Source organism: Paroedura picta, chromosome 2, assembly GCF_049243985.1.
Source record: "Paroedura picta isolate Pp20150507F chromosome 2, Ppicta_v3.0, whole genome shotgun sequence".
NCBI lineage: Eukaryota > Metazoa > Chordata > Lepidosauria > Squamata > Gekkonidae > Paroedura > Paroedura picta.
In genome coordinates this window covers 136275075-136291957 of record NC_135370.1, presented here as the reverse complement: position 1 = coordinate 136291957, position 16883 = coordinate 136275075, and the positions used below count along the sequence as shown (strand labels likewise).

At 42.2% G+C, this 16883-nt stretch overlaps 1 protein-coding gene across 5 annotated transcripts in view; it reads right to left on the bottom strand.

Annotated features, from left to right (window-relative positions):
- RASGRP1 (RAS guanyl releasing protein 1) overlaps positions 1-10566 on the bottom strand; it is a 66348-nt gene extending 55782 nt beyond the window's left edge. For 2 of the 5 annotated variants that reach the window (XM_077322955.1, XM_077322960.1), the window contains exon 1: positions 10127-10566. In XM_077322955.1, the coding sequence (XP_077179070.1) occupies positions 10127-10415 (289 nt within the window). In that variant the 5' untranslated portion in view covers positions 10416-10566. Of the gene's footprint in view, positions 1-2566; positions 2749-10126 lie in introns of those variants that run through there. The other 3 variants (XM_077322957.1, XM_077322958.1, XM_077322959.1) reach the window with 3 other exon arrangements.
- Positions 10567-16883: the final 6317 nt, after the last annotated feature.

Below are 16883 nucleotides of genomic sequence, written 5' to 3'. Positions count from 1 at the left end.
CCTTCTCAACGGTTTTACTGTGGAGAACCCCCCGGAATGTTCTTCAGGCTTCAAGAAACCCCAGAAGAAGCATAGCTGTGGAAAGCTCCTCTTTTTACCCCCTCCAGGCCATCATTGGCCATTTGGGGAGGGTGTGGGTGGGTTAACATAACTATATATGGTCATAGCACCTGATAAATGTTTAACAAATTATATATACACATTAATTAACTCCCACCCATTCAGAAAATCCTTCAGGAAGCCCTTCCAGAGCCATCAAGAAACTCCAGGGTTCCATGAAACCCTGGTTAAGAAAGTCTGCTTTAGGCCAACAAGGCTACGCATTTGAATGTATTATAACCAATAACTATGTATTCATTATTTCATTAAACATTTAACTGCTAGAAAACAAACATAACTAAGCTTGTTGTTATCTAAAATATACCAGAACAAAGACTGTATACCTTTTAGAGTTGAAAATGGATTTGCAAGAATCCCAAGCAATTTTTACAGCAATATCAAATACACAATCGATCCATCAGAAAACCAGGTATTTGATGCTATTAACCTGATATAAACTGCTTCTTGCATGTGAAGTAGCGGAGCAGAAAACTGCAAATTCCTTGCTCTCCGATTGCCCATGCAGTGTTTATAATTTCCAAAAATAAGATGCTTTCTTGACCCTTATCTGGTGGTGCTATCTTCAATTCATGTCTGTTTGAGAACTAGTAGGAAGTCCCAAGACAGTTTCTTTTTAACACAATGGATGTTCTTAAAATAAAATTTGACCTGCTTTGTTCTTGATTTTAATTTAAATATCAGGTTTCCTGCAGTCTAGCCACTAGTTAAGAATTCAACAAAGTAGTTTGAGACTCAGAAAATTAAGGCTAGCTATGAATCCAATTCATTTGGGGAAGGTGCCAATAAAGTTTGACATCAACAAAGAAAAGAAATTTTGTGAAGAGCATCTGTACAATTTATTAAAGCCTTGTTTTCTTCCCCAGAATAATCTAGACAAATCAGATATGGCCTGTAGCCAGATACTACAAAAGTTTACGTGGAAGTAACTTCAACCAAATCAACTAGGACTGAACCTATAGTATCACTCTGGAGAAGATCATATAAGTAGACTGGAAGGAAATCGACACCAAAACCAATAGCACTTACTTCCAAACAAGCATCATGTATGCAAGCTGTAAATTATGGTTTGTTTTTAATGCTCCTGTTTTAATACACTTGCAGAAGGAATGGTAACAAACTAAGTACCTTGACATCAACACTGTATTTCGCCGAATATACTTTTTACCAAGAATAAAAGCAAAACTGTATTTAAAGTTGTGAAAGTGTGAGGTCTTGGTCTTTCAGAAATATTGTGGAAGAAACAAATTCATTCCATGCAATACCTCTGGTGCAGCAACAAAGAACCAGGAACTATGACTACTGGAAGTTCCATACCCTCAGTTCTTCACTAGATATGGATGTGGCTTTGTAAATGCTTTGACATAAATAAACAACAGCGCATGCCTTTCCTCTGGAAGTGCTGAGAGGATTAGTCATTGTTTGGTGCCTGATTCAGGAAGGTAGAGTGCTGTGTAAGTGCTGAGCTTATTCAGCTCCTTCAGATCCCTCACAGGAAAGAAAGCTATCAAAGTGTATTATGCCACACACATATGGACAAAACAAAGAATGCGTTTGGTCAGTTTTTTTGCACTTGACATCATTCATTCATAACAAAGAGAGAGATAAAAATGCATTTTACTTAACTGCAAATGGAATAATATAGGCCTTCAACTATAAAGTTATTTGCCAGACAGAAATGGGACATGAACAAATAGGTTATGTATTCTGAAATAGCCAGCTTACAGTATACAAATAAGTAATATCAATATAAACCATAGTGCGGAGAAAAAGCAAAAGAATCCCAGTTTTAAATGGTGTTTTGTCTTGGTGTATATAATGAATTGTAAACTGCAATACAGCTATTCGAGAATATGCTGAAACAAGTAATTAAGAATATACTTCTACAGTATTAAATCTATTCAAAGGTGTCCTGTCGGTGAAGAAGTAAAAAAGCATGAATAATTCATATGCAAGCTAAATGCTGCTCCATCGAGATTTTTTTTTATTTCATTTCCCTCCGCTTGATAAAAGACTAAATTATTCTCTATAGTGTTAGAACAACAAGCACCCCTCCCCCAAAACCATTCATTTAGCTGTGCTAGGAAACAAGTTTTCCAAACAAAGCATACAATACCTGGGTCTGGGAAGGGCATGCATTTATTAAAAATTATCTATGTGCCTAACATATAGTCAGATTCTGTATTATAAGGGAGGGAAAATAAAATAATTCCAGGAACATTGACAACTCTAGTGCACTGGTGAGGATCTGCAAGGACAGTACTTACTGTTATCACTCTTAGCTCTCAAAAGACAAACAGAAATATATTCACATGTCTGCATCAAACCAAATATTAATAAGAGCAATAATAAAATGTCAGTCTCTTCCGACTATATCAAACACTGCACAATAAATTACTTAAAATGCCACAGCAAAACAGTCTGAAAAAAGTCAAATCTCCCAACTCACCAAATGAATGAATGCAAGTATCAATAAGGTCATCTAGGCTGGCTCCCTTGGCTAAATGCCCCAGAGACATCGTTATTCTGAACTCAGCAGTCTGGGCAAGATCTGAATGGAAGCAATGCTGACAGAGCTGCTTCAGCTCAACAGCTGCCTTCTGATCAGAGCTGCATCCCTGTGAAGCTTTCCTAAAGAGGAGGGGGGAAACCAGAAACATATGAGAACACCAACACTTAAGTTGGAAAAGGAGAGACTCCCATGAATTGGGCTGCTCAAACATTCCCCTCCCACTTGGAAAATCCATCAAATAAGGACCACACTTCTGTAAAAGACTATTCCCTATATTTGTCATGTGCCTCTATAGCACAAAGAGTTCTTCATTGTCATTATTTTTATCCATCACATTCTATATGAAAAATGATACAGGAGATTTCACAAGCAAACTAATCACATAAGTCCTTTCCACACATCATTAGTCAACATTAATTTGAATGGCCATGGAGCGGGAGGAAGACAACAGTAGGCAGGCCCTGCCCCAAATCTGCACATGGTTATTTGGATGTCTGTAAAGATTCATCCTGGGGAAGGCACTGGCAAACCACCCCGTATTGAGTCTGCCATGAAAATGCTAGAGGGCGTCACCCCAAGGGTGACTTTCAGTCAAATGGTGTCCAAGATTACTTACAAGAGATTTAAACAACATGACCCGGTGCTTGCACAGGGGATACCTTTACCTTTACAGATTCATCCAGGTATAAACATATATAGCTTTGCCTTAAAGCCTAGGGACACTAAAAAAAGTCAAGTTACCAACTAACTGTAATGTGTGCTAGAAGAGCCATTGTTAGGGTTGCCAGATCTCCCCTGGCCACTGGCAGGGGATTGGGGGAGGGGTCGGCAGATGCAGGCTGGGAAACTCTTGAAGATTTGAGGATGGAGCCTAGAGAGGATAGACTAGATGGCCCTTTCTGGTCTCTTCCAGCTCTTTGTGATTCTGATTATTTTGTATGGAGATGTTGTATGAAGATTTTTAGTGGAATTATAACTCTCCATCCCCAAAATACTGCGTTCACTAAGAGAAACCACAGTTCCTACTCACCATGTTCCAAGTGATTGCCACACAGTCCTATGGAAAGAAGTAAAGCCCAGTATTTGTGGATACTGGAGGCAAGATTTGTTCTTGAGCATAATTCACAAGTAAACATGATTGTTTCCTCCAGAATACCTGACTATCCCATATTGTGAACACTGTGCTGTCATGACAAGCATTGAAATTTGTTTTGAACTTCTTGTATGATTAAAATGCAATTAGGATATTGCTTGATCAATAAAGACAAGTACAAAAAAGTTTAATTTATGTATTTATTTATACAGTGACTTTCAGTCAAATGGTGTCCAAGATTACTTACAAGAGATTTAAACAATCTGTTCCACATAATATATTTCTGGTAAGGCCTCGGAGTAGGAGTGTGTCTCATGGCTTAAGTGCCATAGCGCTAACACCCACTCAGGGTGGCTGTCCTGCCCCTGAGTGCATCTTCCTTCAACTGGCTTGCCTGTCTGTCCAGCTGCCATCCAATCACCTTCTGTCCCCTACCCCTGACCACCCCTCCTTCTTCTACTTCCCTCTGAGGCTCAGAGTCTGCAGGTCCCTGTTGTGTGAGAGCTGTCCCTGCCGGTGAGTTCACTAACGGGTGTCTGCAGCCTTTCAGGTCTTGGCGGGAGGGGGAGGCTGTCCACACAGTTCCCCCCATCTAGCGCCCATTGTATTCCTGAATGCAACAGGCTTGACCCTTAGTACAAGTATAGAATCATAGAATCATAGAGTTGGAAGGGGCCATACAGGCCATCTAGTCCAACCCCCTGCTCAACGCAGGATCAGCCCAAAGCATCCTAAAGCATCCAAGAAAAGTGTGTATCCAACCTTTGCTTGAAGACTGCCAGTAAAGACAAGGCAATGTAAATTATGACCTTAAAGTCCTTGATGACCTGGGACCCGCATATCTGAGGGACCACTTCTCCTGGTATGGACCTATGTAAACATTAGATTAAGGCATACTGTGTTATCTTTATGGTTGGTTCCCTCTCATAAAGAACTATTTTTCAATTTCATGAGAGAATGAGCATTTTCAGCAGTAGCTTCACAACTGTGGAATGGATTGCTAGAAGAAATGCAGGATCTTCCAACTTTGCTGCTTTTAAATAAACCTGAAGACCTGTTTTTTAAAACTGGCTTTTGGGCAATTCTGTAATAACCAGAAGAAGAAGATAAGAATTAAATTAACTGTACTGAGTTTTAATGGAAATTGGGTATATTATTGAGATTCCCTATGAACTTCAGAAGAGTGGGATATAATTCTTCCAAAAACAAAGCAGCTATAGAACAGTCTGTACTTTTCAAGTTGATGACTACCATCCAGCCCTACACTGTTAATTATTAATTTATCAACCATTTCCACGGCATTTTTTCCTTTTAGCTGCATTGTCCAAAGACAATTCTTTAGATATGGATCTCTCCAGAATCCTCTGCCTCAAAGACTAAGGCAAAAAAATTTGTCTGATTTTCCTGCAGTTTCCCAGCCTTCCTCAATACTATTTTCATATCTGTGATGTCAAAGACCCCCACTGCTTCCCTAGCTGGTTGTCTATCAAGTGTTTATCTTAATATGTTTTGTGATTTGCTCTTGGAATATGGTAAAGTATAGTGCAGGCTGATCTCATCAGATCTTGAAAGCTGAGCAGGGTGAGTATTTGGATGGGAGACCACCAAGAAAGACTTTGCAGAGAAAACCAATGGAAAACCACCACTGCTTATCTAGCTGCCTTGAAAACCTATGGGCTCACCTTAAGTCAGCTGCAAATTGATGGAACTTCACTTACAATTTGTTCCTAAAATCATCTTATTACGTATTTAAAATTGGTGCCACAGTTGTCGTCTTCTATATGGGCAAGAATTTCAAGTCTTACTTCACAATACTATTCGACCACAGTTACATTCTTTTATTCTTGTTTGTGCCGTTTCAACATGCTTCATGCAAGCATCTATAGTTGTTGAAAGTAACCTTTGTGTTTCCTGAAGGAATTTGCCCTTTCTGGTGGTACTTTCGAGTTTCCTTTTAATTATTCCTGCTATTTAAAAAAAACATTTTCCTTTTAAAATTGCAGGTTGGTCAGATTTTGTTGAATTTGATAGCACTGTGGTCACTTATTTCCAAGGAACAGAACAATCATGTGCACTGGATATTGGGCTGCAGCTAAGAATTAAATCAACAGGTATTTGCAAGACAAATAATTCCAAATTGCAACTATCTTACATATTGCCTCTTTGTGATGATAAAAAATGATATTTCTGAGCCAATCTGAGGACAGAGTCATTTGATACTTTTGTATTGACTAGCCAAGAAAAATGATGGATGAAATTCTAGCTGAGAGACACCTGGGTCATCGACCTAAACCAGTCTGCTCAATGAGGCACAGTCTCAGGAAACTGTTCTTAGGATTCTACTAAGCCAGCTTGGTGTCGTGGTTAGGGGAGCCAACTTCTAATCTGGTAAACTGGGCTTGATTCCCAGCTCACCCACATGCAGCTCACCACAGCACTGATAAAGCTGTTCTGACCGAGCAGTAATATCAGGGCTCTCTCAGCCTCACCTACCTCACAGGGTGTCTGTTGTGGGGAGAGGAAAGGGAAGGTAAGCCGCTCTGAGACTCCTTCGGGTAGAAAAAAGCAGCATAGAAAAACCAACTCTTCTTCTTCTACTGCCTGACACTGATCTGCCAGGGGGAGGGGGGGGCAAGGTTGAGCAAATTTCCTTGATTGCTAGTGGTTACAAATTTGTGTCAAGATGCAGAAGAGTTGAGCCAGAGTTGAGCCAGTTGTTATTTTGGTGTTTGGTAGCCACTAAGTTTCTGCTGGGAAATCAATCTGGAATATAATGGTGTCATTAAATACTTAACTTCCCTCAAAATGCTAACAGATAAGACCAAAGGAACAGCTATTATTATTATCAGAGAAACAATTTTGCATAGCTTGCATTTTAAAGGTAATAGCGGAAATGCTATTTTAAATAGTGGAATCTCAGCGTTCCGCATACCTTCATTTGTAGTGGAATCCAGCAGCATTTCATTCGTTCCCCACAGGAATCGCTAGAAAGGAAGCGATTTTTTCTGTGCTTGTTCCCGCCCCTGGCCGTCAATCAAATGGAACAGCCAGTGGGCGGTTGTTATCATGCTCCCGAAAAGCCCCTTTCCCTTTAAGCAGTTTTAAAAACATACACACACACACACGTTGCAACGAATATGCGTTGATTCGTTGCAATGGAGAGACCCATCTAGCTGGCATGTGAGCTGGCGATTCATCATTATCACGCTCCCCCGAGTGGGAAAAAAATCCCCCCCCTGCGCGGGTATGATTTTTGGCCGAAATTAAAGGGAACTAGCGAACAGGGAGCTGTGTTGTGCTTGGGGACTTAGGGGAGCTTTAAAGCACTTCTGTGGAGGGACTGTAGCCGGAGAAGCCTCGCTGGGTGAATGGAGCCTCGCTGGTTTGTTTCTTTCCCCGCTCCTAGAAAAGAAAATGGCAATCGCTTCGCCAGAAGTTCGGAGGAGAGAGCCAGGGAGAGGGACTTTGTTGCAACTGCTACATTGAGAACGCACATGTCTTTTTCGCAAGTGTTGCAGATTGTTGGCAAGAGTGTAGCGAGGGTGAATCCATTTTCCCGATTCCCCGAAAATCGCTACAACGAAGCGATTTTGGCGCTAGTGTTGCAGGAGTGTTGCAGATTGCTCATGACATCATGCGGAACAGTTTTAGTGGCGAAAACAAAATGTAAGACTAGTGCTATATTAAAGTTGTGCGGAATGGCCCCAAGACTGAGACATTACTTGCAGTTGGCTAGCACTCTTAAATAAGCTCTTTACACCAAGTTGGATCTAACAACTGAAATATAAGCAAGCTGTTAATGAATACACAGTACAGATAATCAAACTAGCCACAAGTTTCCTTCACCATACAAGTGCAAAGGTCAGTTCAGGGAGAAGAGCGGGACAGAAACTACCTTCAAAAGAGATTGAGACAGTTCACTAGCACACTTGCATTACTATGAATTGAAATTAAATCTGAAGGAAGGGCATTTGCCAAAGGATTAACTGAAACAACATCTTCAAGGGGACATAGGGACAGTTTTGCCTCTGAGTCTCCTATGTTGCAAGGATCCCCAAATCCTGTATTATGCTGTATAGATCTTACAGGTGCAGACTTGATGGCTTTAGCAATCATGGCCTTATCAAACATGGCTTCTTTCAGCAACACATTATGCTTGCACGACTCAACCTAGTACCTAAGGCTAGTTAATTTTCTGGGCACCAGGAGGGGCAGCAGAGAACAACTAACTCCATAATGTATCTGGCAAGGATACCATTGAACCAGAACAGTTAACAGCCAAGCAGGGCCATCCCAGTTAGTGCTTTTGTACTCTACACTTCCATATTCTGCTAAATGCACTAGTGCCTTTGGAAAGGCTTTCTGAGTTTACATAATCCTGTGTCTTGGCTGTGTAAACTATTCACTGTCTATGCTTGTGCCTGCAATTTTCACTTTTTAAAAAAGTTTTATCCTACCCTTTTCAGTTAGGGCCCTCATGTCAGCACCGAATTATGATCAACTTCTAAAAATACATATTACAAAACAGCAATTAAAACTAAAAACAGGAAGGAGGATCAGTAAGGCAATGCCAAATGAACTAAGAATAGGCTTCACCCGCTGGTGGAAGACAGTGATTGAGGGGGACAGACAAATCTCCAAGGGAAGGGAATTCCATAGTTTTAATGCCACAGCCCCCCCTCCCAAAAACAAACCTTTTTTGGGTTGCTACCAGTCTCAACTTAAAGGGCTCCCTGAAAATGGCCAGTGTGAGTGAGCAGATTCATATGGGGGTACATGGTCTTTATGGTATACCAGTCCCAAGCCACACAGATGTTTAAAGGTCAATACTAGAAGCCCAGAAGTAAACTGGAAGCCAGTTTCAATAGAACCAGACCAGACATCCTTCAAGGGCAGTCCAAAGTTGATAGATTCAGGTGGGTAGCCATGTTTGAGAACAAAGTTTGAGTCCAGTGGCAGCTCAAACTACCTTTCCCCAAACCCAATAGCAAATACGCATATGCACTAAATGTACAAAAGAAGGGTCCATGGTGTTAAAGGGTAACAATATATGGGCATCCAAAGTTTTTAAGATGTCTTGGGTTGCAGTTGTTGTGAAGGGCACAAGTCTGTGCACCCATGTGCAAAACAAGAAAGGAGAGTAGTTGTTCACCGATAAATGTAAGTTTCCCCCCCAAAAGACAAACAGTAGCTTTCCAGGTCCATCTCAGGTCACAAAACTAATGTCAGGAGAGGGGCAGCACCCTCTCTGGCTGCTGTTACGGTCTTGGTTCAAATACGGTCCCTAGATGCCTCAGAATTAAGTTTCAACAGGGTCTTCCAGTGTACATATATCTGCTCGACAAGAACCAAGGAAGGCGTGGAAACCTGCCTTTCACACCTCTCTTTGTCTACTCTGTAAGTGCAAACTGTAATTGCCAGTACAACTGGGATACCTCCTGACTCTTGGGATCCCTGAAAATGCAATCTCTGCCAATTTTATACCAACTATAATTGGGAGGAATTTACACTTAGAAACAGAACTAAAAGAGCCAAATAATAGATTGATTTCATAGGCAGTTAGCTTTAAATCCAGCATGAAAGAATCTGACACAGTGGAGGGATGTAACACACCTAGGTACTATGCCTACTCCAAAAACTGAATATAGATATAATTGAGTATTAGAACAAAGTATGAGTCCAGTGGGGCCCCTTTGTTCTGCTGCTTCAGACCAACAGGGCTACCCTCTTGAATCTATAAGGGTTATTAGATATTCATGCCCTCTTGGTCATCTACTCCAAATCCTACTCAAACCCACTTAGTGAGGCTTAATCCTCGGAATGTGTAAGTAGTTTTGCCCTGCAGATGTCCACGTTCTTAGCCCCTTGGTGGCCTACCCGTTTTGGGTCAGAGAAACCACGAAGTATACTTTATTTATTGAGGTTTATATGCCGCCTTCCGGAGAATCTGTTGCAGGCCATGCATAAACGAGCATCAAAAAAATAACGGCTATTAAAAGCCCAGCCAGCTCCCCCGCCCCAACCCCCGAGTTTAACAAGTGGCAACTTGACAAAAGAGCAGGTAGCTTTTCAAAGTTATGAAACGAAAAAAAATGCCCTAGCACCTATGGCCCCTGCCCCACCCCTCAGCTCCGAAGCCAAGAAGAGCCCAGCGACCCCCACTCCACTTATCCAGCCCTTCCTCTGAGAAAGAAGCCGGAGGGAAGATTCTTTTCTCCCCCGTTTCCCTCGCAGAGGCGAAGTGCGAAGTTTCCCCGCACCGCCTCCACCCGTCCTGCCAGACGGAGAAATGCCCGTACGGGTGAACACGCATATGGGAAGCAAGGAGGAGACGACTCGCGCTGACCGCTGAAGGCACGAAGGAAAGGGGAAGCAGCGTCGACAGGCACTCGGCTGACACTTACTGGCTCGAGCTCCCGGTCTCTGGGGCGTCCATGTCGGCGCCGACCTCAGCCCTGCGGCGGCTGTTTTAGCGCCCCGCGGAGCACCGCACGCAGAAAGCCCGCAGCTGCCGAGCCCGCGCATTTCTGCCGGTCCCCATGGGCGCCCTCCAGCGGAGCTCGCGTCGCCGGCGCCGCTGCCTCGCCAAGAGCCGCGAATTTTGCGCCCGCCAGCGAAGCCCGAAGAGCCGAAGGTGGGCCTAGCGGGGTCTGGAGCGGTGCTAGGAGGAAGCGGCCCCGGCCTCCGCACCATGCCGTGTTTCGATGGAATCGCTGCAGGTGGTGGTGGCTTGTCCTGCTCCTAGGAGGTCGCCATCCCCCGCTCTCGGCCCGAAAGCCGCGCTTCCTTCCCCCTTGCGCGGATGAGGAAGCTGCACCGGTTGACTGTCTGCCTGTCATGTACTTGTCACAGAGCCTCAGCCCGGAAGAAAAGGGAGCCAACTTCCATGATGAATTGCCCAGAGTGACCCTCGATTGCCAGGTCCAAACGTCCATCCTGCCATACAGCACAATCCTAAGCATCCTTCAGAAGTAAGTCCCATTGAGTTCTATGGGACTCGCTTAAGTGTGTTTTAAGAGTACCGTCTAAGGGAAATGATGGGAAATCTCTCATGTGTTTTATTAATATAAAAGGAGAAATAGTGAGGTTTGCCTAGTTATACTCCTGCAGAAATTAAGTGCTGTATATAAAAGTCTTTAAAAATACATTCTGATTCCCTCAACCCACCACCCCTTTCCTACAATGATAAAATGGCAACAGTACTAGGGGAAGACATCCCCCTCTGAGAAAACACTTGGAATGTGTGGCCCAGAAGCCTTCTGTGCACTGGCACCAGGAGGAGGTGAGGAGAGAAGATTTCAAGCCTCACACCAGTACCAACACCTTAGTGGTGCAAAGAGAGCATAGTTGCACGTGGCCCTGCTGTTGCCCCCTCCTCCCCTGCAGTGGTGTTGGTTTGAAGAAGGCAAAATGCCTTGGGGGAAGAATTCTTATCTGAAGAGGCTTCCCTTTCTCCAAGTAACTTCAGACAGTATTTTTATCACAGGAAATGGAACAATAGCAATAATGCAGACAAATGTTGTTCATATACATATAACTACCCTTTATGGTAAGAAGCAGCTTCGGCAGGGGGAGTTCTGTATCAAATGCCTTGTCAGGATTTTTAAAAATGTAATTATATTTTCATTAAATATTTTGACTGGCAGCCCTGAGTGACAAGAATCTACAGAACTGTCTTTCAAAGAAAGAGAGTGTCTGAAATCTGTGCTTTAAGATAACAAAATGATATGGTATCCTGGCATATGCTTAATTTTACAAAATTGTTGCTTAAGGCAAGGTGCTGAAATGCAGCACGGGACCAGTGCCTGTAACTGCTGCAGTCTAAGTAAATATTGATTGTTGTCCTATATAAAGCTTGTCTGCTGTAAAAAAAAAAAAATCACCATTTCACCAGGGGAAAGGAAATGGAGCAAAATTTGAGCCTGTTGGTTTTAGTTAAGAGATGATAGAGATGGAGCTGACACCACAGCAGTATAATTTGATGCCAAACTTTAGCTGGTGTCCTTAGATTTTGTTGCTTCATTTGGTTTTCATTCAAGACATCATCATCATCTTTATTTATTTGTTTGTTTGTTTATTTGTTTATTTATTATATTTTTATCCTGCAACTCCTACGAAGGCTCATTTCCAAAGAGTACAATGTGGAAGCCAAACTACAAAGCTAGTTTATCTTCCAACATTTTAAAACTACAGAGATATATTTTGTCCCAACCAAACTTAAAATTCTTCGCTCATCTCGGCACCTCTTGCTTGGCTGTGCTTAAAGTCCCCATGTGAAACATAAAGCAATAAAGCTACATCAGGTATTTTAATTTAGATCACAGTTTCAATTTTTTAATGTTACTTTTTAGTGTACTTAAAAGTTTAATAATCATTTTAAGTTGTTTTGTTGCTACTGTTTTGTCATGTTGTGCTTGTTAGAGAGCATTATTTATTTGTTTGTTTGTTTGTTTATTTAGATTTCTATACCGCCCATCTCCTTGCAGCTCTGGGCGGTTTATATTGAACATTATATAATACAAATTACATGGAACGATATATAGTAACAACAGTATGTAACATCAACTTTCAAATAGGGCTTCAGAACATAGCAAAACCACATTATAAATAACAATTAACAGTAACATTGGGATTGATTCTTTCATGGGTTGGTTCTTTCAGTCTGGGGTTCAGCAGTTGTTCAACGTCAGTCGGCCTCAAGTGAATGCCTGGTGGAAGAGCTCCCTCTTGCAGGCCCTGCGGAACTGTGGAAGTTCGGACAGGGCTCTGATCTCCTCAGGGAGCTCGTTCCACCAGGTGGGGGCCAGGACCGAGAAGGCTCTGGCCCTTGTTGAGGACCACCGTGCTTCTCTGGGGCCAGGGATCCGCAGCCAGTTGGAGGTGGCGGAGCATTGGGCTCTTTTGGGGGAATAGGCAGGGAGGCGGTCTTTCAAATTAGCCTCTATACAGAGATTCATCCTGTTTCCTTCCCTCCTACTGTTCTGCTGACAGTTTCTCTATGGTTTTAAAAGAACAGAACTCCAGTGGCAAGGAAGATTTAAGAATAAAAGAAGAAGAGCTGTTTTTTATACCTTGCTTTTTCACTACCCAAAGGAGTCTCGAAACAGCTTATAATCACCTTCCCTTCCTCTTCCCACAACAGGCACCCTGTGAGGTAGGTTGGGCTGGGAGAGCTCTAAGAGAACTGTGACTGACCCAAAGTCACCCAGCTGGCTTCATGTAGAGGAATGGGAAATCGGATATATACCTGCATCACTTATATGACACAGTATTCTATGAATCCAAACATTGAAATGAGAAGTTCTAGAAGCAATTCAAAAGTTTACTGGCTACAATTAGCAAGATGCAATAGATTTCCTTATTGTCTACATTAAGGAAATTGTTTTAAAGACCACCATTTGTTTCAACAACAAAAAAGCAGGAAGCAAAGACATGGCTACCTTTCAGACTATCTTTTGGCTCAGCTCTTGTGAACAATAAACAGTGTATTGTTTTAACCTTTTCATAATGCTTTCAGAACTAACAGTTATGAGATGCTGATTAGGAAGTCTTTGAGGATAAAAATAGCTGGATGAAAGATAAGTCCTTAATGTCTCCTCCTTCCCTGACCTTCACTAAATTTAGTTGTATTCAGTGTTTACAAGAGTATTCCTTTGTGCAAACCACAACATTAGCATTAGCAGCTTGTTATAACACAGCAAACTTCACAAGCATCTGCTTCATTTTTAGATTAGAGTTCAGAAATCTTACAAAATTACAATAGTAATTTAAAAGAAAACAATGTGTAACACTATGCTGCAAACTAAAAAGTTTCTTTTTTGTAATTATCAAACCACAACTAATAATTTTACATATTTTATTTTTATGGTTGTCTCACTTTCTTCCTGGTGGGAGCTTAAAGTGACTTTGTTCTCTAACCTCCATTTTGCCCTCACAGCAATTCTTTCAGATAGGTTAGGCCAGACTTTCTCAACCAGGGTTTTGTGAAACCCTAGGTTTCTTGACAGTCCTGAAAGGGTTTCTTGAATGAATGGAAGTTAATTAGTTTTTATACATTTTTTAAAAAATTGTCAAACATTTATCAGGTGATATGACCATATATAGTCATATCAACCTGCCCTCCCCTCCCAAAATGGCCGACAAAGGGACTGGAGGGGGTGAGGAGGGGCCTGGGGTGAGCATGTACACAGCTATGCTTGCCAACTACATTATGCACAATCACACCACTCCTGGGGTTTCTCAATGCCTGAAGAATGTTTCAGGTGGTTTTCAATGGTAAAAAAGTTAAGAAAGACTGTGTTAGGCTGAGATGGTCACCACAACTATTTCTGCAGTACAGTCTTACCTCATTTTAATTGAAGTTCCATCATATGCTGCAAGTTTGTGGCCCTCGGTCCACAATGGAGCATTTAAGCAAGGATCAGACCCTGCTTAATCAGTTCTACATTCATTTAGAACAGGGTTCATGCTGCTTCCTGTCATATGCAGAGCCTTCCTGCCCCCCCGCATGTTCAGTAACATTACAGTGTACATCCATTGTCCCCCCCCCCCCCGGCTCACTTTTTAATGGGAGAAAATGCTAGTGAGATTCCATTTTGATTCCTGCCAGTGGTGGTTCCTTTCTAGTGTCCATTTCAAGGTCTACTGAGACTCTGAAACAGCTGCTTGCCTCCATTTTCACCCATGAACTGGACTCACTTGGATTGTTTTTTCCTTCACATAAATAGCAACATTGCAATGTACTTCCATTGACCAAAAAAAGCTCACTTTGCGATGAGGAAAGTATGACTTATGTCCTGCCCTGGGGGGGGGGGGGATTTCGATTTCATCAGGGTAGTAATGGAGCTGATTCTGCAGGGAGAGTTCTCTCTTCAAGATCAGCTGCTCCTTCAAAGTTTCTGTTGGGCAGACCAGCTGCTTCTTTTTAACGTTACTGTTAATAATAACATCTTAACGTAATTAACAGAATGTGTTTTTTGTTGGATGGCTTGGGGTGGGAGGACAGTAGGTGTGGTTAACACAGGACAATGACAATATCAAAATGACAATACAAAATGGCAGCACAATAGGAAAGCAAATTCAAATCAAGAATTCCTCATTTGGAAACAGCAACTCAAGATATGAACGGGAGGATTCAGAAAACTTGGGGTAAGAGGCCCAAAATTCAGAATTCCTGAGGAGGAAAACTTTTTGTTTGAATTCTTCAGTACTTTAAGAACACCAATGCAGGTGGTTGCTCTTGTGCCAAAATGGTCCAAGAGAGCTCCCATGGCAGAGATTTGAATCTGGGACTCTTGAAGCCTGTCCTAGCATTTTAACCACTACTGTATGCTGGTAATCCTTCAGTCCATTTTCATATATATGACGTTTAACAGTGACTGACTCAATATTAGTTATGATTTAAATGTAAAACTGACATTGCTAGAGAGAGGATTAAGCATTTCACAATACCATATTTCATACATGGTACAACTACATCAACAGAGTCAGTGTGGTGTAGTGGTTAGTGTGGAAGACTAGGATCTGAGAGACCCAGGTTCACATCCACAGTCTGCCATGGAAGCTTACTTGGTGACCTTGAACCAGTTACATCCCCTCAGACTAATCTACTTCACAGGACTCTTCCTCAGATAATGAAATGAAGCAAAAGAGAATGATGTAAACCACTTTGTTTCCCCACTGGGGAGAAAGGCAACTTCAGTGCTCTTAGAAAGGTGTTGCGATGCTTAGGAATGCCCTGTAAATGCATTTTTAGTGTTCTATATAACACAAGTCCAGGGCTGTCAAGGAGTTCCTGGCTGAAGCCCATGGGTTCTCAGGGTAAGCATGTGCAAATAACCAGATGCTTGCTTAAATATACAGGGCCATTCCACACCAGGATCTATGTAGCAAATTGATTTCGGAATGAAAAAATGCCATTTTAAATAGTGGAATCCGTCGTTATGCATACCTGCCTTTGTAGTGGAATCCAGTTGCGTTTCTATCGTTCCCGGTCTCAGCAAAAATCGCTAGCCAGGAAGTGATATTGCCGAGCTTTGTCCCGCCCCTAGCCGTCAATCAAACGAGCAGCCAATGGGCAGCCATTATCATGCTCCCGAAAAGCCCCTTTCCCTTTAAGGAACGTTTTTTTTTAAACACACATGTTGCAATGAATCTGCGTTGATTCGTTGCAACGGAGAGACCCATCTAGCTAGCAGGTGGTGTTTGAGCTGCCGTTTCATCATTGCCACGCTCCCCCCAAGTGAAAAAAAATAACCCCCCCCCCCGCATGGGTGTGATTTTCGGCAGAAAATAGGGTGGAAAATAAATGGAAAATAAACCAGCAAACGGGGCTGTGTGGTGCTTGGTGCTTGGTGACTTAAAACAGCTCTGGGGAGGGACTGCAGCTGGGGAAGACTCGCTGGGTAAACGAAGGCTCGCTGGTGCGTTGATCTCCACTCGCTCTGAGAAAAAAAATGGCGATCGTTTCGCCGGAAGATCAGAGGAGAGAGCCAGGGAGAGGGACTTTGCAGAAACCGCAACAATGGTAACACACAGAACTTTCCTGCTAGTGTTGCAGATTGGTTGCAAGAGTGTAGCGCTTTCCGGAGGGTGAATCCACTTTTTGGGATTTCCCTGAAAGCGCTACAACGAAGCACTTTTTGCGGATCGGTTTCAGGAGTGTTGCAGATTGTCAACGATATTGTGCATATCAGCAAATTAGTAGCGATTTCAATTTGCAACCATTGTGCAATTTTGAACGAGTGCGGAATGGTCCACAGTTTCATAAGACATTCAGGGGAATTGTTTAGTTAGAAATTTTATTAATACAACACAATAAAGACAAGCAACACAAAATAATAAAGCTAGCTTACTACGTGACTTTTGAAAATCTGTATCAGGAGGTGCATGCCTAATTATTTCTAAGCCCCAATTCAAGATCTTTCCTATGATGCTCTTGCAATTAAATGTGAGCCAGCATACTTATTCACAATTACCAGGCCAGATATAATTTTTAGCCAACCAATCTGGCCAGTTAGGAATTGCTAGAATCCTATAGAACTCCCTTTCTCAACTTTTTTTACCATTGAGAAACCCCTTTAACATTCTTCAGGCTTCAAGAAACACCAGAAGTGGCATGATTATGCTGAAAATGGTTGGGAAGCATAGCTGTGTACACAC